Below are 15,133 nucleotides of genomic sequence, written 5' to 3'. Positions count from 1 at the left end.
ATTCCAAATTCCAAATTCCAAATCTGACAAAAGTCCCCAAGTGGACTTAACCAAATACCAAATCCAAATCTGTCAAAAGCCCCCAAGTGGACTTAACCAAATACCAAATCTGTGTTCTGATAAAACCAATACACACTGACAGAGTCAGGGCAAAATCCAATCACTTCGAGAGTTCCTGCTTAATCGTACAATTTGGGCAGTACTAACTGCTTGATTGCACCAACTTGGGCAGTACTAAACTGAAGAATCCTAGCTTTTACAGGGCTCCTTATGTACTGCTCGAGAACTAGAAAATATGAAAAGTAAATAATAAACAGATTTTCTACTGAATCTCTGATTTAGATGAGAAAAGAATTGGAATAGACATTGAATTTCCTTCTTCAGCCATTTCTTCATCACTTTTGAGTATAATGTTCTTCTTCTCTCGGTCTTCTCGGTCTTCTACCATGTGCAATCCTTGTAGGTCCAAGCCCCTCTTTCTTCCAGTCTGAAGTCGGACGCATGGTCTGCATATTCGATTGCTCCTTTCCATTCCACATCTTTCCGCTGCTATGATCGAATGAATTTCATATCTCTTGTTCTCCTAATCTGCTCAATGTCCAAAAACACTTTCCCTCGGATTATTTCTAATCTCCTCTTATCTGACTTCTCTTATCCTATCTCTGAGTAATCTAATCTTATTCAGAAGTTTTCAATCCCAGATCTCTAACTTTGCTCTAATATCTGTTAATGTCTTAACAATCTGTCTGTAATCTGTTTTCCTCAATATATAATAGAAGTAAAACAAAATAGCATAATATCCCTTGATTACCCAAAACATGTTACTGAAGGCAGAGAGGCCAATGAACATAGAAGGTTTGGAAATAGCTGTCTTCTCAAAGTCCTACAGGTTTCGGATTGCTCTTCTCGAAAATCTCTCTCCATTCAATTTCCTTCAAACAGAGGTCTAGGGTTTTGACTAGCAGATCGGTCTATCTCTAGTCCTCTTATTCCACTAAATATTATTTGTTCTTCTTTCTTAAGGGCAAAAATTGAAGTCTTTTATAGTATTGCACAAAACAGGCACAACAGCGAGTAGAGAGACAGAGCAAAAATCTGGGGTTTAAAAAATGTGTAAGGGCTTCTCTTAGAGCCTCAAGCCTTGGGGCTCAGACATAAACCAGACAGGGCTTTATATTTGCTCTGGGCTGTCTACAACAAGGCTGATAAGGCTAAAGGTAAGAGTATGTGTAAAGAAAAAGGAAAATACAAGTAATGTAGACTATATAGCTATGTAACAGTCATGTGGGTCATGAGACCATGTGTACTAATCAAGAAATGGTGTGTTACAGTATGGCAACTCCCTTGTTTTCTGCATTACTTTGTTTCCTAGGTCCACATTTTAGAACTTGTCATTTGAGTCAAGCCAAAAGAAGTATATATACTATTAGCTTACAATCATTACAAGTGGTTCTTGGTAAATTCTCCAATTTCAGTTTCAGGTTCATCCAAAAAAATTGTATAACTATAGCAAGCATCCCCATACAACTGATTGTGTTTAAACTTTGTCAACTACTACTGGGATAGCTGATGTCTCCTCCAATACCAGGTCATTGACAGCAATCTCATGCTGTGACTGTAGCTGAAATTCATTGGTCCCTTGCTGTCTGCCAGTAGTAGACCTTTGTTGAGTAGCCTGAGAATTGGCATTGGCAATATGCAATGATGATATTGCCTGTTGAACACTTTCAACAGATTTGCCATATGCTACTCTGGCTATGACCATCGTAGGAGCAAGACCCTGTGAAGATAAATATAAACTACATGTGGTGATTAAAAGTTGAATATTTATACTCACAGACATTAGTACTGAAACAACATTGCAATCAAATGAGAAGACACTTGGCAAGTTGGGACTCAATGTTTCTTGAACTACAAAAAGTAACAGAGAACCTGCATATAGCAATCCTGACTCAATGCTGGTTTTTCTAGTTAGCATAAAAGCTGTAGAAGAGAAATCTAGATATACATACATGATAGCCACAACAGCATTATATCTTGTGTGTGTTGACCCTCCCATATATTGCCTTGCTTGACAGGTAATCCACCATATACGACCTCCTTTATTGATCAAGAAACAAGGAAATGGGTGGTTTGGCTGCAGAACAGAGACAATTAAACTCACCTGTCAGTAATGTCAACACAATCTGGAAGATAGCTATTCCTATCATCACTTGATTATCAATTTTTCGCAACTTGAGCAAGAGATTGTGATTGGAGGGTCTTGTAGAGCTGCCATTTCCAATTATTGTAGCAATAATACACCCCAAATCAAGACCTGTTTTAATAAATGTCAACATTCCAAGAGATGGGATGGGTATTAATTATAAAGCAAACCATTCAAAACAAATGCAACAAATGCAAATGGAAGTAGAATAAGTTTGTTTGAGTTGAAGATAAGATAACAACGGTGAATCTAGAGGAGAAAGTTGCTTTCAGTGTCTTTAATTCTACAAGAGGACTGGAGGTACTTACAAGCATTGTATCAGCTATTGAGCTGAGGATTATCAATAAATGAATTTTAGGTCAATGATTATTTTATATACATACTTCATAAAACTTGCAACAATGTCCATGATTCCACTGAGATGGATAAGAGAGAGAGAATATGATTAAAGAAATAGTATTGCTTACAAACAAGCAGTGTTTATGTCATCCCCTTCAAGGAACTGGATAAAAAAAGTAGAATCCTTTGTTTTTGCAGCATGGAATTCAATAAAGGCTTCTTGAGATGTTTTCCATGTATTGATAGCAACAAAGATAGTTGCTAGTCCAAAAAGAGTGATAGAACACCCTCTATGCAGTTTGTGGACAGGCCTAGTTTGATGGAAGAGAACATAAATTGATAGTCCAAATATAAAACTGTAAATTCCTAGAGTTGGGGTAGATCTTAACATGTTTTCAGAATAATACTCCCAGAAAATACACATACCATAAATGAAAAATGTCACCTGTAGAATAATTTCAGCATTGTTGGCAATCAAATATATAGATAATAATCAGAGTGGAAAAGTGGAGTATGCTTGTTATTTGAGGTGAAGTTGAAAAAAGCTTGAATGATAGCCCAGTAAGTACATGGTTGGACCTTTTATAACGACTCACCAGAGCCCCAAAGAATATAGTACAAAAGTATCCACAGTGTGACATTGATGTATCTGAAACTGGCCTGAGGTTCTGTTGACACAAGGAACTGAATTAAATTTCAAAATCAATACCTGAACTTTATTCACATTGCATGCATTGTTCCAAATGGGGTCATGTTTATCTGTACAGGCTAGAGACAAGATAGAAACCTAGAAACTTACCCAAGGGCCGTGAGACTGACTATTCAAAACTAATGCAGGGCTGACCATAGAGTCCCTATAGCGCACTCGGTTTCTTCACCTTGCGGTGTAGTGTCGCTCGCTGTAACTCTGGAATCTCAAAGATGGGTTGAGGAGAGGTGGCTACTAATCAGAATTATCACCTGGCCGGAAGATATCTGAGGGGCGAAGGCGTGTAGATTGAGTTGCAATTGTAGATACTTCATTGACTGGTCAGCGAACACAAACACAGAAGGAGCGATGGTCACACCATGTATTTGATCTTGATCCAGATTCTTGTCGGCGGTGTTGCACAGCCTATAGTGGAAGATCAGAAGCTATGGAATCTTTGGTGCCGGCAGGTCTGTGGGAGATATTTAAGTTGGAGGCGAGTCTTCGCTTTGAAGTAATTAGCGTCTGTACGGTAAGCGGTGGAAACGAGACCCGTTTTTTTTTCTATTGAAAACATCAACCACGACTGTTGTTTCGTTTCCTGAGAGTGGAAGATAAGAGATGAGAATACATTTCAGGCCAGAACAGTGTGTTGAAAACACACTAAATGAGTTCAGGTTAAGAAAACGAATCTCGATATACCAATTTTACCTGTCCATTGAGGAGTAAACCTGAGTGCAGCCTTCAGGTAGATGCTGTAAAATGCTGGTGTCCGAAGTCTCCACGGGGAAGAGCCAACTAAGCTGACTTGCGATATAATCAGAACAGACTGTTCCGATTACTGTTCCGAACAGTAAACACTACCTCTTCTTACTAGACATTGGACACCAACGCATGACAGGTAGTTCGGAGTTGACAGTAGTGATGGTCCACGGACGAGAACCAAGAACTTGATGGATTTATACACACCTGCTGGTCCATAGTCATAGATAATTGTTGTATTTGACCGTGCGGTTGACTTCGGAAGCAGGTTGATCAGGAAGACGCTAACCCGAATAGTCAGTGAGTCATGCAATGATCACACTACTGCTGAAAAGCTGTGCTGTTGGATATCATGATCCGTCAACCATGTTCCAAAAAATTCGCCCAATGTGTACAGTACTGAGCCTACCAAGTAAGTTCGGATTTGGCTGCCTGCTTTAACGATGTGATAGACTGAATTCCGAGTCCTTGCAAAGTCTATTGTTCCACAAGGCAAAAAATGACGATGTTACTCCTTCTTTTCCATCCAGTTTTATAGCTCGCCACCTACAGTACAGAATCGTGAGAAAGTTGGACCATAAGGGTACGCCGCGGATGAACAGCCATTTCCCTCTTTGCCATTGACCACGACCATCGATGTTGTCCGCCGTTGTACGCAACGTCCAGGTGTGTGTTTTCCTCAATTCCATTGTATTTCTCCCCCACTAATTACCTTGAATATTATAGCTTCAAATTCATGCAAGGACCACAGGAATAAGGGAAATATGACAAATTGAGAGTCGGGGACAAACTGGGACAGAAGGTATGCGTTTCAAATGACGGGTGGGTGGTTGGAAAGTAGGTCTCGCTTCGTGCAACCTCATAGGGTTCGCCATGAGCGACTCTGGTTTTAATAACTTCACTATTTTAGGTAGCGACAAATAGGCGACAAACGACGGATTTGCAGGATACAAGAGGGAACGAAACTGGAGTGGTAAGGGAATAGGGGTAGGCGACTTCCAAAGGATGTTTTCCTTCGCTTTCGTTGATTTTTGATGTTGACATTACTTGATGTATTCACAGATTTTTTCAAAACTTTCGAGGAAAGACGAAGATTTACGGACACACGAGATTTTTGGGCGAATAAGCGGTACGCGACGGAGTGGGATGGGGAAAATGGTTCAGAAACACAATCAGCGCACATGCCTCTCCTTCAAAACAGACGATATCTGCTCCGTCTCCAGCACTGGCTGTATGAACGCCGGGTGCGGCAAAGACAACTCCGGCGAAGAAGGAAGAAGAGTATCAGTACTGTACGTTGTCAAAATTAATTTATTTTCGTAACAATGATTTTTGTCTCACGGCTTAGGGTGTGCTTTGACATGACTCGTTTATGGGGAATCCCTGCTGGCAATCTGGAGTTCTTGTCATCCTCAGAAGCCATTTGCTAAGGGAGGCGAACACACTGATGACTTACAAGGTTCGCCAATGCATCTCCATGACCTTCCGGAAGTATTGCCGTCGTTAAAGTTGACTCCTCTGCTAGATGCAAATGTCTTTCCATGCTCCGTGGTGTTGTTTGGACTGGGTTGGGTTGCCATTACGCTGGTCATAGTTAAGGTCGAGTGGAATGGGTAGTGGAGATATAAGGCTGGTCCTGTGCGTGCGTTTGCCCGATGGAGTTTCCTCAACGTTTTTTTACTCCTCCGTTAGCGGCACGATATACCCTTCAGTAAATCGTTAAATCAAACTACCCTGGACACGACTGAGCCTTTGAAGGATGGACGAGGTCGATTCCAACAGGAAGAAGGTGGTGGTGGTAAGTGGAATAGTGGTCGAGGGATGTTCACACCCTGACAGGTATGAATACTGTTCATCGACTCTTCTCACCAGGCAGATAGTAACCCTCACTTTCACATGTACAACTACCGTGCTCTTATGTCCCTTGTACGTTCTCGGAGATCGTCTTTCGAAAATGCAAATCTCCAGATGCATTAGGAAACAGTAGTCAGGCCACTCGGCGCGGGTTTTTCAACTGTGAGAGGGCTACACACTTCGTTTTAGTTCAACCTTTCCATGATCAAACAGATTGCGCCAAGTAGACTGAATCAATCATCATTATCTGCAAAATGAATATACATACTGGAACAATTTTGCACGTCATTTTTAACACGATGCACATGGTGTCAAATGCAACCACCTCCGAGGTATTCAACATTCAACATTCAACATTTCCTTCTCCCGCTGATCGCTTTGATCAGGGTAACTCCAACGTACTGCCATACACTTTGGATGGAATGGAGCAGATGGACTTGACAATGGCATTTTCAGGCACTCGGATGTTGTTTCGATGATCAGCTAGACTGCTCTGTGCTGACATCGCCTATGTATGCCACTCCTGCAACTTCTAAGCAAATAACATCTCACCAGTTCCATCCTCTCCGTTGGCGCATCGCCATCACCATGTACTACAGGGGTTACAAGGTACGTCGTGATGGGGGTGCACGAATTAAGTAAGTTCCTAGCAGGACCTGTCAGAGTCACTCCAAAACGAGGTAATGTATTCGAGAATATCGTGATACATTCCAATCTGAAAACGACTTTTTCAGTTTCACTCCAGCGATTCCAGTGTCCAATGCCCATGGAGGAGAGGAAGGCAGTATCCGATATGTTCATCAGGAGGACTCAGACTTGTGACTCCCCGAATAGAAGATCATCGGCGAAGGTGCCGATTTCATGGCTACAATGGGTGAATGGGACGTTTCACCCTTTGAAAAGCCTAGACGTTCTGACTAAATTATAGAGCTTCTCGGTTATGACGCGCTGGAGGCCAAGATGGGTTGGAAATATAGTCGAGGTTTGTTGGATCATGCAGCTCGGTCCATCGACCACCTTGTTTTCAAGATAATATGAGGAAAAAGTTGAATGAGGCTTGGAAGGACACTGACACGGATATGAAGCACAAACAACTGGGAAGTGACGTTTACAGGTTCACTGTACCTCCAACCGTACATTTCGCCTGAATGTAACATGAGTTCGCTGAAGACCATTAACCGGGCAGACCACCGCCGACTGTATGTCTTACATAGTCCACTGAAACCCAAACTTATTACACGACCCGCCCAAAGTCATTCCAGAACTGGTTAGGCTCGATTAAACATCTCGTGGCCTCTTCGAAAGGTCCACGGACTTGTTCGAGAATCAAGTACGCAAATTTAAGTTTACTTTAAATCATTCATGATGTGTTGTTACTCATTTTGTTACTAGATGTATCTTATTCTCGTTAACCTGTGTACTCCAGATGATAGTCTCCTTCTTTTCCATCACCACTTCATGCATGGGTGTGCATGAAGTGGTGAATGGTCTGAGGTCGTAAGTCTTCAGTCTATACGATTTCACGATAATATAGTTAACGATAATGAATGACCAAAGTTACTGTTTTCAATTTATTTCAGGTGTCGGACAACCGGATATATCACTCAGTCCAGTCTGAATTAATTACTGAATCTTATTTCTGTGTCTGACGACCTCCTCCCATCCAAGTCCCAAATTCAGCCTCAAAAACTTTCTGATTTTCCATACAAGTAACTGTTGCCTTTCAAGTTTCCACAGCGGCTCCTCCAACTATACATCATGAGATTGCCACATATATATACCGAAGTTCTGAAGCCGGACGGGAGAGTTATGTAAGAGGAAATGATATTTCCTCGATTTAAGGGCCTAAACAAACATGTTTTGTCCTGGCCACTTGGTATCTTGTAGCGGATGAGGACCAACTTTTTGTCGTGATCACGCTCGTACCCGCTGGTCACTGACAAGCGGTTCGAGCTCAAGTTCCGGCATGTCGTTCAAAGAACACATGTTAAGCTGGTACACTCAAAAGCCCCTCAGGCTCCAGGAAGACACTCGAAACATGAAACGTGGTTCATATTTCTCCGTGAAAGCAGTCCTACAGCTGGAAGAACCAGCTCAAAAGAGGGTATCGTGACCTATCCTCTATCTCTGCGACATTGCATACTTACTTGGTTCTAGGAAACAATGTCGGGTGAATATCGAGCAAATAGTAGGCAAGTACCTGAAAAACATTAATTCTCAATATGAGTACTTTTGAGGTACTCTAATCAATCAAAATGGTGAGCAGGAACGTTGCAGTTGAGGGTTATGGTGGATGCAACTATGTCAAAAAGGAGCCGGAGCCAGAGTTTGGACTTCAAGATTCAAGTATGTGGTGAATAATGTAAACATCTGCTCCGTTGTTCATGTGGAGCTATGGGTTGGTTTTGGATGTACCTATATTCCAGGTCATTCATCCGCATCCTCGGATGGAAGGATTATGGGGAATTTCTCTTCGTGTTTGGGCCATAAAACTGAGGGATGATCAATGAAGCTTTAAAGGTTAGCTGTCCTTGAGGTGTCTTATGACCCTTGGGTAAGTTCCCAGCTTTCTATCTGAACTCCATGCTGTTCACATTTCCAGTTGCCATGGGGTTTGACCTGGTGATACCCCGTAACAGCGTTGTGGCTACTGGCCATGGTCAGTTTCAGTTTGTGGCAGAAATATAAGTATGGCAGTTGTTGACACAGCTGGTGGTGTTTCTGACTACAGCCACATGCTTATTGTTGGTATCTGACCTTCAATTAGGGAAGGGGTGTTTTTGGCCTCCATGCCTTAGCTGCAAGAGGTGTACAGTCTTGACTCTGGCCTGCACAAGCTAAACATGACTCCATTTGGAAGGATTCATGCAATTGGAATAATGTCAGGTACTATGGCCTCAATTAATTTTAAAATTTGATTCAGTTCTTTGTGTCAACAGAACCATGCTTGCTTTCCGCCACATTCCATTATTGCTATTTCGAAAATAGTTGGCGCGGCTCCCACGGACGCTCCCCAGCCACACATCTGGTACAAAATCTTCGAGACACGATAACTCGCTCAGATTTCATCCGTTTGCCTTAATTCCTGCAGATTCTTGATGGCATAACTCAGGTCTAGTGCAGCGTACAATAAATTTCATGTAATGTATAATTCCGACATCTCTGAAAAAACCAAACTTATTTACAAGAAAAACGCGAGAACAAGCGAAATGGTGGATCGGTGACTGCATAAAATGAAGATCTAAGTCGCTTGAAAGGCCGTCTAATGCACCACAATGTTTGTATTAGTTGGTAGACCAAGCAGGGTGTGGGTGTTCAATTAGGCGCGTTAGTTGACCAGTTGCGCCTCGGATCTGTTGTTGGCCGTCTCTCATCTCACGCCATGGGCAATGACCGTAACAGGCTACGACCTAGTACCTGCAGTCACGTCAAAAACAGTCAACCAATCAACCAAAATCAGCAAAATAACAATGGTGATACGGAGAATGACTCACCCGACATCAGAAGCAAGGCTGGCAAAAAAAATAACAAACCACGTCCCACCCCACGGCGAGCATACAAAGGGGCTATGAAATCGTCCACAGAGGGTAGTTTCAATGATATCACTGCTGCTGAAGTGCTCGCCAGCTTGCATACAACTCCCAAAGACCCCCTGACAACATCGGTTGTTTCCTTGGATTTGGGCTTGGAGTGTGATGAACCTATATCAATGCCAGCTGAAGGAAAGGATCTTGGACATCATGGTTTGGTGGCGGATGATTTGGTAGACAATAGGAAGGAGGATTCAGATATTGGTGAGCACGAGATGGAGGTTGATGAGGATGACTTGTCATCGGATACCAATGCTGGTACGTGGTTTAGTCATATTGTTTGAGGTTCTCTTGTCATAGGCTAATTGCATTACAACAGAACAAAACCTTCTTCATTGAATACCCTGCTCTCTTCAGTGTAAGCCAGATGGTTGATAGTGATACGGTGATATTGAGTCAAGTGAAGAGTTGCCGCTGAATTTCATCCAGATATATGTCTTGTTTCTGATGAATGAGGTCTTTCACAAACTGAGAATCCTAATCAGTGTCAGGCCACTAAAAAATGAAGCTCACTACACACCTTGATAGCTGAACAATTCAATACTCTCTTATGCCCTCACAGCTCATGCATGTTTGCCTTGTACAATAATCCCTTCTGATGTTGAGAAAGAATTTGTTGAAGTGTTCGTTTTCTGCATCCTGTAGCTTTGCTGATGCTCCGAATTGAAAAATTTGAGCCCATGAAAGCAAGAGTTTATTGTAAATCATCAGAGAGGCGTTTACCACGGGTCATGATGGTGGTCGGTGGTGAGGAGAAGGTGGCAGTGCGTCTCACAGCTGAATCGCAACCTCACGCAAATGCATACACTCAAGGAGCACTTGGACTATCTGATGGTTCATTTCTCAAGATCATTCACTTAGGACTTCGCTTGTTCTCGTGTTTTTCTTGTAAATAAGTTTGGTTTTTTCAGAGATGTCGGAATTATACATTACATGAAATTTATTGTACGCTGCACTAGACCTGAGTTATGCCATCAAGAATCTGCAGGAATTAAGGCAAACGGATGAAATCTGAGCGAGTTATCGTGTCTCGAAGATTTTGTACCAGATGTGTGGCTGGGGAGCATCTGTGGGAGCCGCGCCAACTATTTTCGAAATAGTAATAATATCCATTCTGACTGATATATGATGGATGTGAGTTACAGGGATAAGTGATTGAACCATTCAGCCTCTATTGGCTTCTGATCTGGATAACCAAGTCTTGTCTCCATATCCACTGAGATTACTAGAGCTATGGCAGATCCAATCTCAAGTTGGTTTCAGATACATCAATGTCAGACCATGGGTACTTTTGTACTATATTCTTTGGGGCTCTGGTGAGTCATTATAAAAGGTCCAACCATGTACTTACTGGGCTGTCATTCAAGCCTTTTCCAACTTCACCTCAAATAACAAGCACACTCCAATTTCCACTCTAATCATGTCTTCTACAAAGGACCTTGATGAGGCTTTAGCACCCTTTCTTAGTGCTAGAATGATTCTCACACAATCAATTGTTACACTCTCTGTTTGTATTATCTATATACTGGATTGCCAACAATGCTGAAATTATTCTACAGGTGACATATTTCATTTATGGTATGTGTATTTTCTGGGAGTATTATTCTGAAAACATGTTAAGATCTACCCCAACTCTAGGAATTTACAGTTTTATATTTGGACTATCAAATCATGTTCTCTTTCATCAAACTAGGCCTGTCCACAAACTGCAGAGAGGGTGTTCTATCACTCTTTTTGGACTAGTAACCATCTATATTGCTATCCATACCTGGGGAATGTCTCGACAGACCTTTATTGGATTTCATGCAGCAACAACAAAAGATTTTACTTTTCTTGTCAAGTTTCTTGAAGGAGATGATATAGACACTGCATATTTGTAAGCAATACTATTTCATTCATAATGTACTTTCTCCATCATCCATCTCAGTGGAATTACAGGCAGCATTGCAACCTTTATGAAGTATGCATATAAAACAATCATTGACCTGCAATCAATTTATTGATAATCCTCAGCTCAATAGCTGATATAATGCTTGTAAGTAATTCCAGTCATCTAGTGGAGTTAAAGATACTGGAAGCTACTTTTCCCTTTAGATTCACCGTTGTTATCTTATCTTCAACTCAAGCAAACTTATTCTATTTCCATTTGCATTTGTTGCTTTTGTTTTGAATGGTTTGCTTTATGATCAATACTCATCCCATCTCTTGAAGTGTTGACATTTATTAAAACAGGTCTTGATTTGGGGTGTATTATTACTGCAATAATTGGGATGAGTAGCTCTACAAGGCCTTACAACCCCAATCTTGTGCTCAAGGCTGTATTTATTGATGCTCAAGTGGTGATAGGAATAGCTGTTTTCCAGATTGTGTTGACATTTCTGACTGGTGAGTTTAGTTGTCTCTGTTATCATACTGCAGCCAAACTATCCATTGCACTGATTTTTCATTATTAAAGGAGGTCGTATATAGTGGATTACCCGTCAAGCAAGGCAATATATGGGAGGGTCAACACGCACAAGATATAATGCTGTTGTGGCTATCATGTATATATATCTAGATTTCTCTTCTACAACCTTTACACTAACTACATATATCAGTATTGAGTCAGGATTGCTATCTCTATTACTTGCAGTGGTTCAAGAGAGAATCAGTCCCAATTTTCCAAGTGTTTTCACATTTGATTGCACTGTTGTTACAATACTTATGTCTGTGAGTAGAAGTATTCAACTTTTTATCTCCACATGAAGTTTATGTTTATCTTTACAGGGTCTTGCTCCTACAATAGTCATTGCCCGAGTAGCATATGGCAAATCTGTTGAAAGTGTTCAACAGACAATATCAACATTGCATATTGTCAATTCCCAGGCTACTCAACAAAGATCTATAACTGGCAGACAGCAAGGGATTATTGACATTCAGCTACAGTCACAACATGACATTGCTGTCAATGACCCAAGGAGGCATCAGCTACCCCAGCAGTAGTGGACAAAGTTAAAGCACAATCGGTTGTATGGATGATTATATCCTTTGGATGGACCCAAAACTAAAAAGGCAGTAGACTTGGAGAAATTACTAAGAACCACTTGTAATATTTTCAAGCTAATATTATATATAGTTCATTTGGTACGACTCAAATGGCAAGTCCTACAATGTGGACTCATGTAACAAAGTAAACATAGAAACTGAGAAAGTTGCCATACTGCTTGCACAATGCAACCCCCTCTATAACAGAGCATCTGATAGTAAGTATCCATGTAACCAGATTTTTTCTGGGCTTGTGGCTGCAACTGGAAATCAACAATGATATCCCAAATTACACATCCTCTATAGTTAGAATAGAAAAACAGAACCAGAGCTAATATCAACCCAGGATACTTTGAAGAACATTGAATATTGAGAGAAATATTGGTTATCTCTTGGTTGTTGTCCCTGCAGGTGGATAAGTACAAGATATGGTGCATTGCAGTGGCTGATTTACTGTGCTTGCAGGAGTACATTTCATGGCTGGAAGGGACAGTTCTAAATGGTGGACCCCCAGTGGTGATTGGGAGAAAGTCTAGTTTATTATCCTCAACCTCCCTAGAGACAACAACATGATGGCCAGGCTTTGTTTGGGAGGGCTTTTGGCCTGGAATGGGGCAATTAGTTTGTGTCAAGAGGACTTGGTTGTGCTGGATTGTGAGTTGGATTCCTTGTACCGTACTGTTCTGTTTCATATCTGGTAGTTGATATATCCCCTAGATGTCTCACACAGTCTCAGTATTTGTACGATTGTCTACTGCAGCAACGCAAATTGGCCACTTGAATCAATTTGAAGCTCAATCAAATAATTGGTGGGTACTCTACAGACATCAGATTACTGATATACATATATATACATCCTTCGTAGATGAAAAGAGCCACGAGTTTTTTTAGATATCAACGAGAAACATACTGTGACGGAGAAGAAATAAATCAAAATGAAGTGAAATGGTGGAATGATGAATACACATCACAACGCCCGGTTCGAGCTTGATTTTTATTTATTTACCAATTTTCTTCTGCTGGCCTCACTGTAAACACCATCATATAGTAGGGCTAAAAGAAATAAACAGAAATTAGAGGCTCACAGTCCAACTCCCAAGTCCAAACGGTACGTTCTTGCCTCGCGAGGTTGAGATATGCCTGCGAACGCCATCTCAAATCAAAAAAAGATACAGGAAAGAAGAAAGGCGCACGGACCTGAGCGATGGATTCTGGGTCTAATCCACTCTTTGAGTGTTCGCCCTGAATGCCTGTTAGGAGAGATCAGCGGTTAAGCCATGTTGTCGAAGGGAAGGAAACTTACGTCCGTCTATAATCGCCTTAAGTGCATGCGAGTATAAGTCGAGAGTTCAAGCAGTTGCAAGAGTAGAAAAGAGCTTACATGAGCCACCTATACAGAAAAAAAACCATTCGTCAGTTTCGACAGAGGGAGACACGACTCTTGAACTCACATGAACTCCCTGGGGCCAGAATTCCTTGGCCAAACTCTGATTCAAATTCCTACTCCCACCCTTAGCCGTACTGAATGCACTAGTTTGTTTTCCTCCCCTCAAGGCCGCCGTAGCACCCGTGAAAATCAAGCTACCCTTGCCACCGACAATCGTCTTCCCATCTATTTCAAATTCCTCGTTCTCCTGGTTTTCGAGCAACTTCGGAATGACTTCCCTTGAGAATGCGTATGCCGCCTCGACATTTCCCTCTAACGAGGCCCTGAATTCTTCTGGGGTAGTCTCCAAGAACGGTTTGAAGATTGGATATCCAATGTTATAGATAGCTGCACGGAAAACGGTTTGTTTGGGATCGTAATGGGACCAGATTTCGTTGAAAACATTCTTCATGTCCTGGTGTGAGTAGGAACGAGCTTCGAATGCTGTCGCCTATGTTCGGAAACAAAGAAATTTAGTTGGGCGGTTGGCCTTGGAACAATCGTTAAACTGAATAAAAGAATGACCTTGCCGGTGAGCTTTGGGTTCGAGTTGATCTCATCAGAGAGTTTTTGTAGAGAACCAGCGTTTCGAGCGATGAGCGCAACGTCGTAACCCGACTTTGAGAACAATTTCCTGTTTCAGTTGGTCAACAAAGTAGCGCGTCCCAGAAGTGGGCAATGGATAAAGCTTACGCAGAGGCAGCGCCTGTACCAGAGCCACCTCCGACGCCAGCGACGACAAGAAGGGGGCGTAAAGCTGCTTTCGTGGTCATGTCGAACGATAGAGAGGAACAGAGCTGTCCACGATCCAGCCGACGTCACAAGTGACAAATGTTACGGCCCGAGCCGGATTTAAACAAGCACAAACACATCCCTCTATTTGACCAGGAACGTTGACGACGAGTAGCTTGAACTAAAGAGCGGCCTTGGACCACTTACGACTCCAGAAAGTATTTTGTGTCAAGGTATGGATAGTTTCTTCCTCCATAAAGGATCGGCCTCAACTTAATTTTAGATGACTTGAGGATGACTTGAGGACTGAGGAACATGGGTCGTTGGGGATGGACCTTTAACTCATAGACGATGCAGCAATGGAGAGAATAAACCCTACACTGGATACCCAGTCCGGCTCTACAAATTGTACGTGCTTCTTCTTTCAGTTCGATATCATCTAACGTTGGATATTCAGAGCTCGTGCATGGGGTATCCCTACTGGCAATCTAGAGTTCTTGTCATCCTCAGAA

The 15,133-nt window shown here is 41.9% G+C and overlaps 2 protein-coding genes across 2 annotated transcripts; both read right to left on the bottom strand.

The window, feature by feature from the left end:
* Positions 1-1,537: 1,537 nt before the first annotated feature.
* Positions 1,538-1,843, bottom strand: E1B28_005379 (uncharacterized protein; the record flags this gene model as incomplete). Its single annotated transcript, XM_043149937.1, has 2 exons — positions 1,538-1,780; positions 1,838-1,843. 2 exons carry the CDS (start codon positions 1,841-1,843, stop codon positions 1,538-1,540), a joined length of 249 nt encoding a protein of 82 aa, XP_043011021.1.
* Positions 1,844-13,250: 11,407 nt separating this feature from the next.
* E1B28_005378 (uncharacterized protein) lies at positions 13,251-14,694 on the bottom strand. Its single transcript, XM_043149936.1, has 8 exons — positions 14,583-14,694; positions 14,415-14,523; positions 13,915-14,340; positions 13,845-13,853; positions 13,767-13,782; positions 13,661-13,713; positions 13,549-13,603; positions 13,251-13,491 (listed from the first exon to the last, which is right to left on the bottom strand). Exons 1-8 carry the CDS (start codon positions 14,660-14,662, stop codon positions 13,466-13,468), a joined length of 774 nt encoding a protein of 257 aa, XP_043011020.1. The 5' UTR covers positions 14,663-14,694; the 3' UTR covers positions 13,251-13,465.
* Positions 14,695-15,133: the final 439 nt, after the last annotated feature.

The sequence above is a fragment of the Marasmius oreades genome, chromosome 3 (genome assembly GCF_018924745.1).
Source record: "Marasmius oreades isolate 03SP1 chromosome 3, whole genome shotgun sequence".
Taxonomy (NCBI): Eukaryota; Fungi; Basidiomycota; class Agaricomycetes; order Agaricales; family Marasmiaceae; genus Marasmius; species Marasmius oreades.
Note: the sequence above shows the minus strand (reverse complement) of the source record. Positions and strands in the feature narration are given on the sequence as shown.

Bases quoted from the DNA above. Each gene is read 5' to 3' on its own strand.
- E1B28_005378 (XM_043149936.1), bottom strand. From the start codon at position 14,662: ATGACCACGAAAGCAGCTTTACGCCCCCTTCTTGTCGTCGCTGGCGTC. The intron at 14,524-14,582 runs GTAAGCTTTATC...CAACTGAAACAG, and splicing joins GGTACAGGCGCTGCCTCTGC to GAAATTGTTCTCAAAGTCGG. The intron at 14,341-14,414 runs GTCATTCTTTTA...TTCCGAACATAG, and splicing joins ACCCAAAGCTCACCGGCAAG to GCGACAGCATTCGAAGCTCG.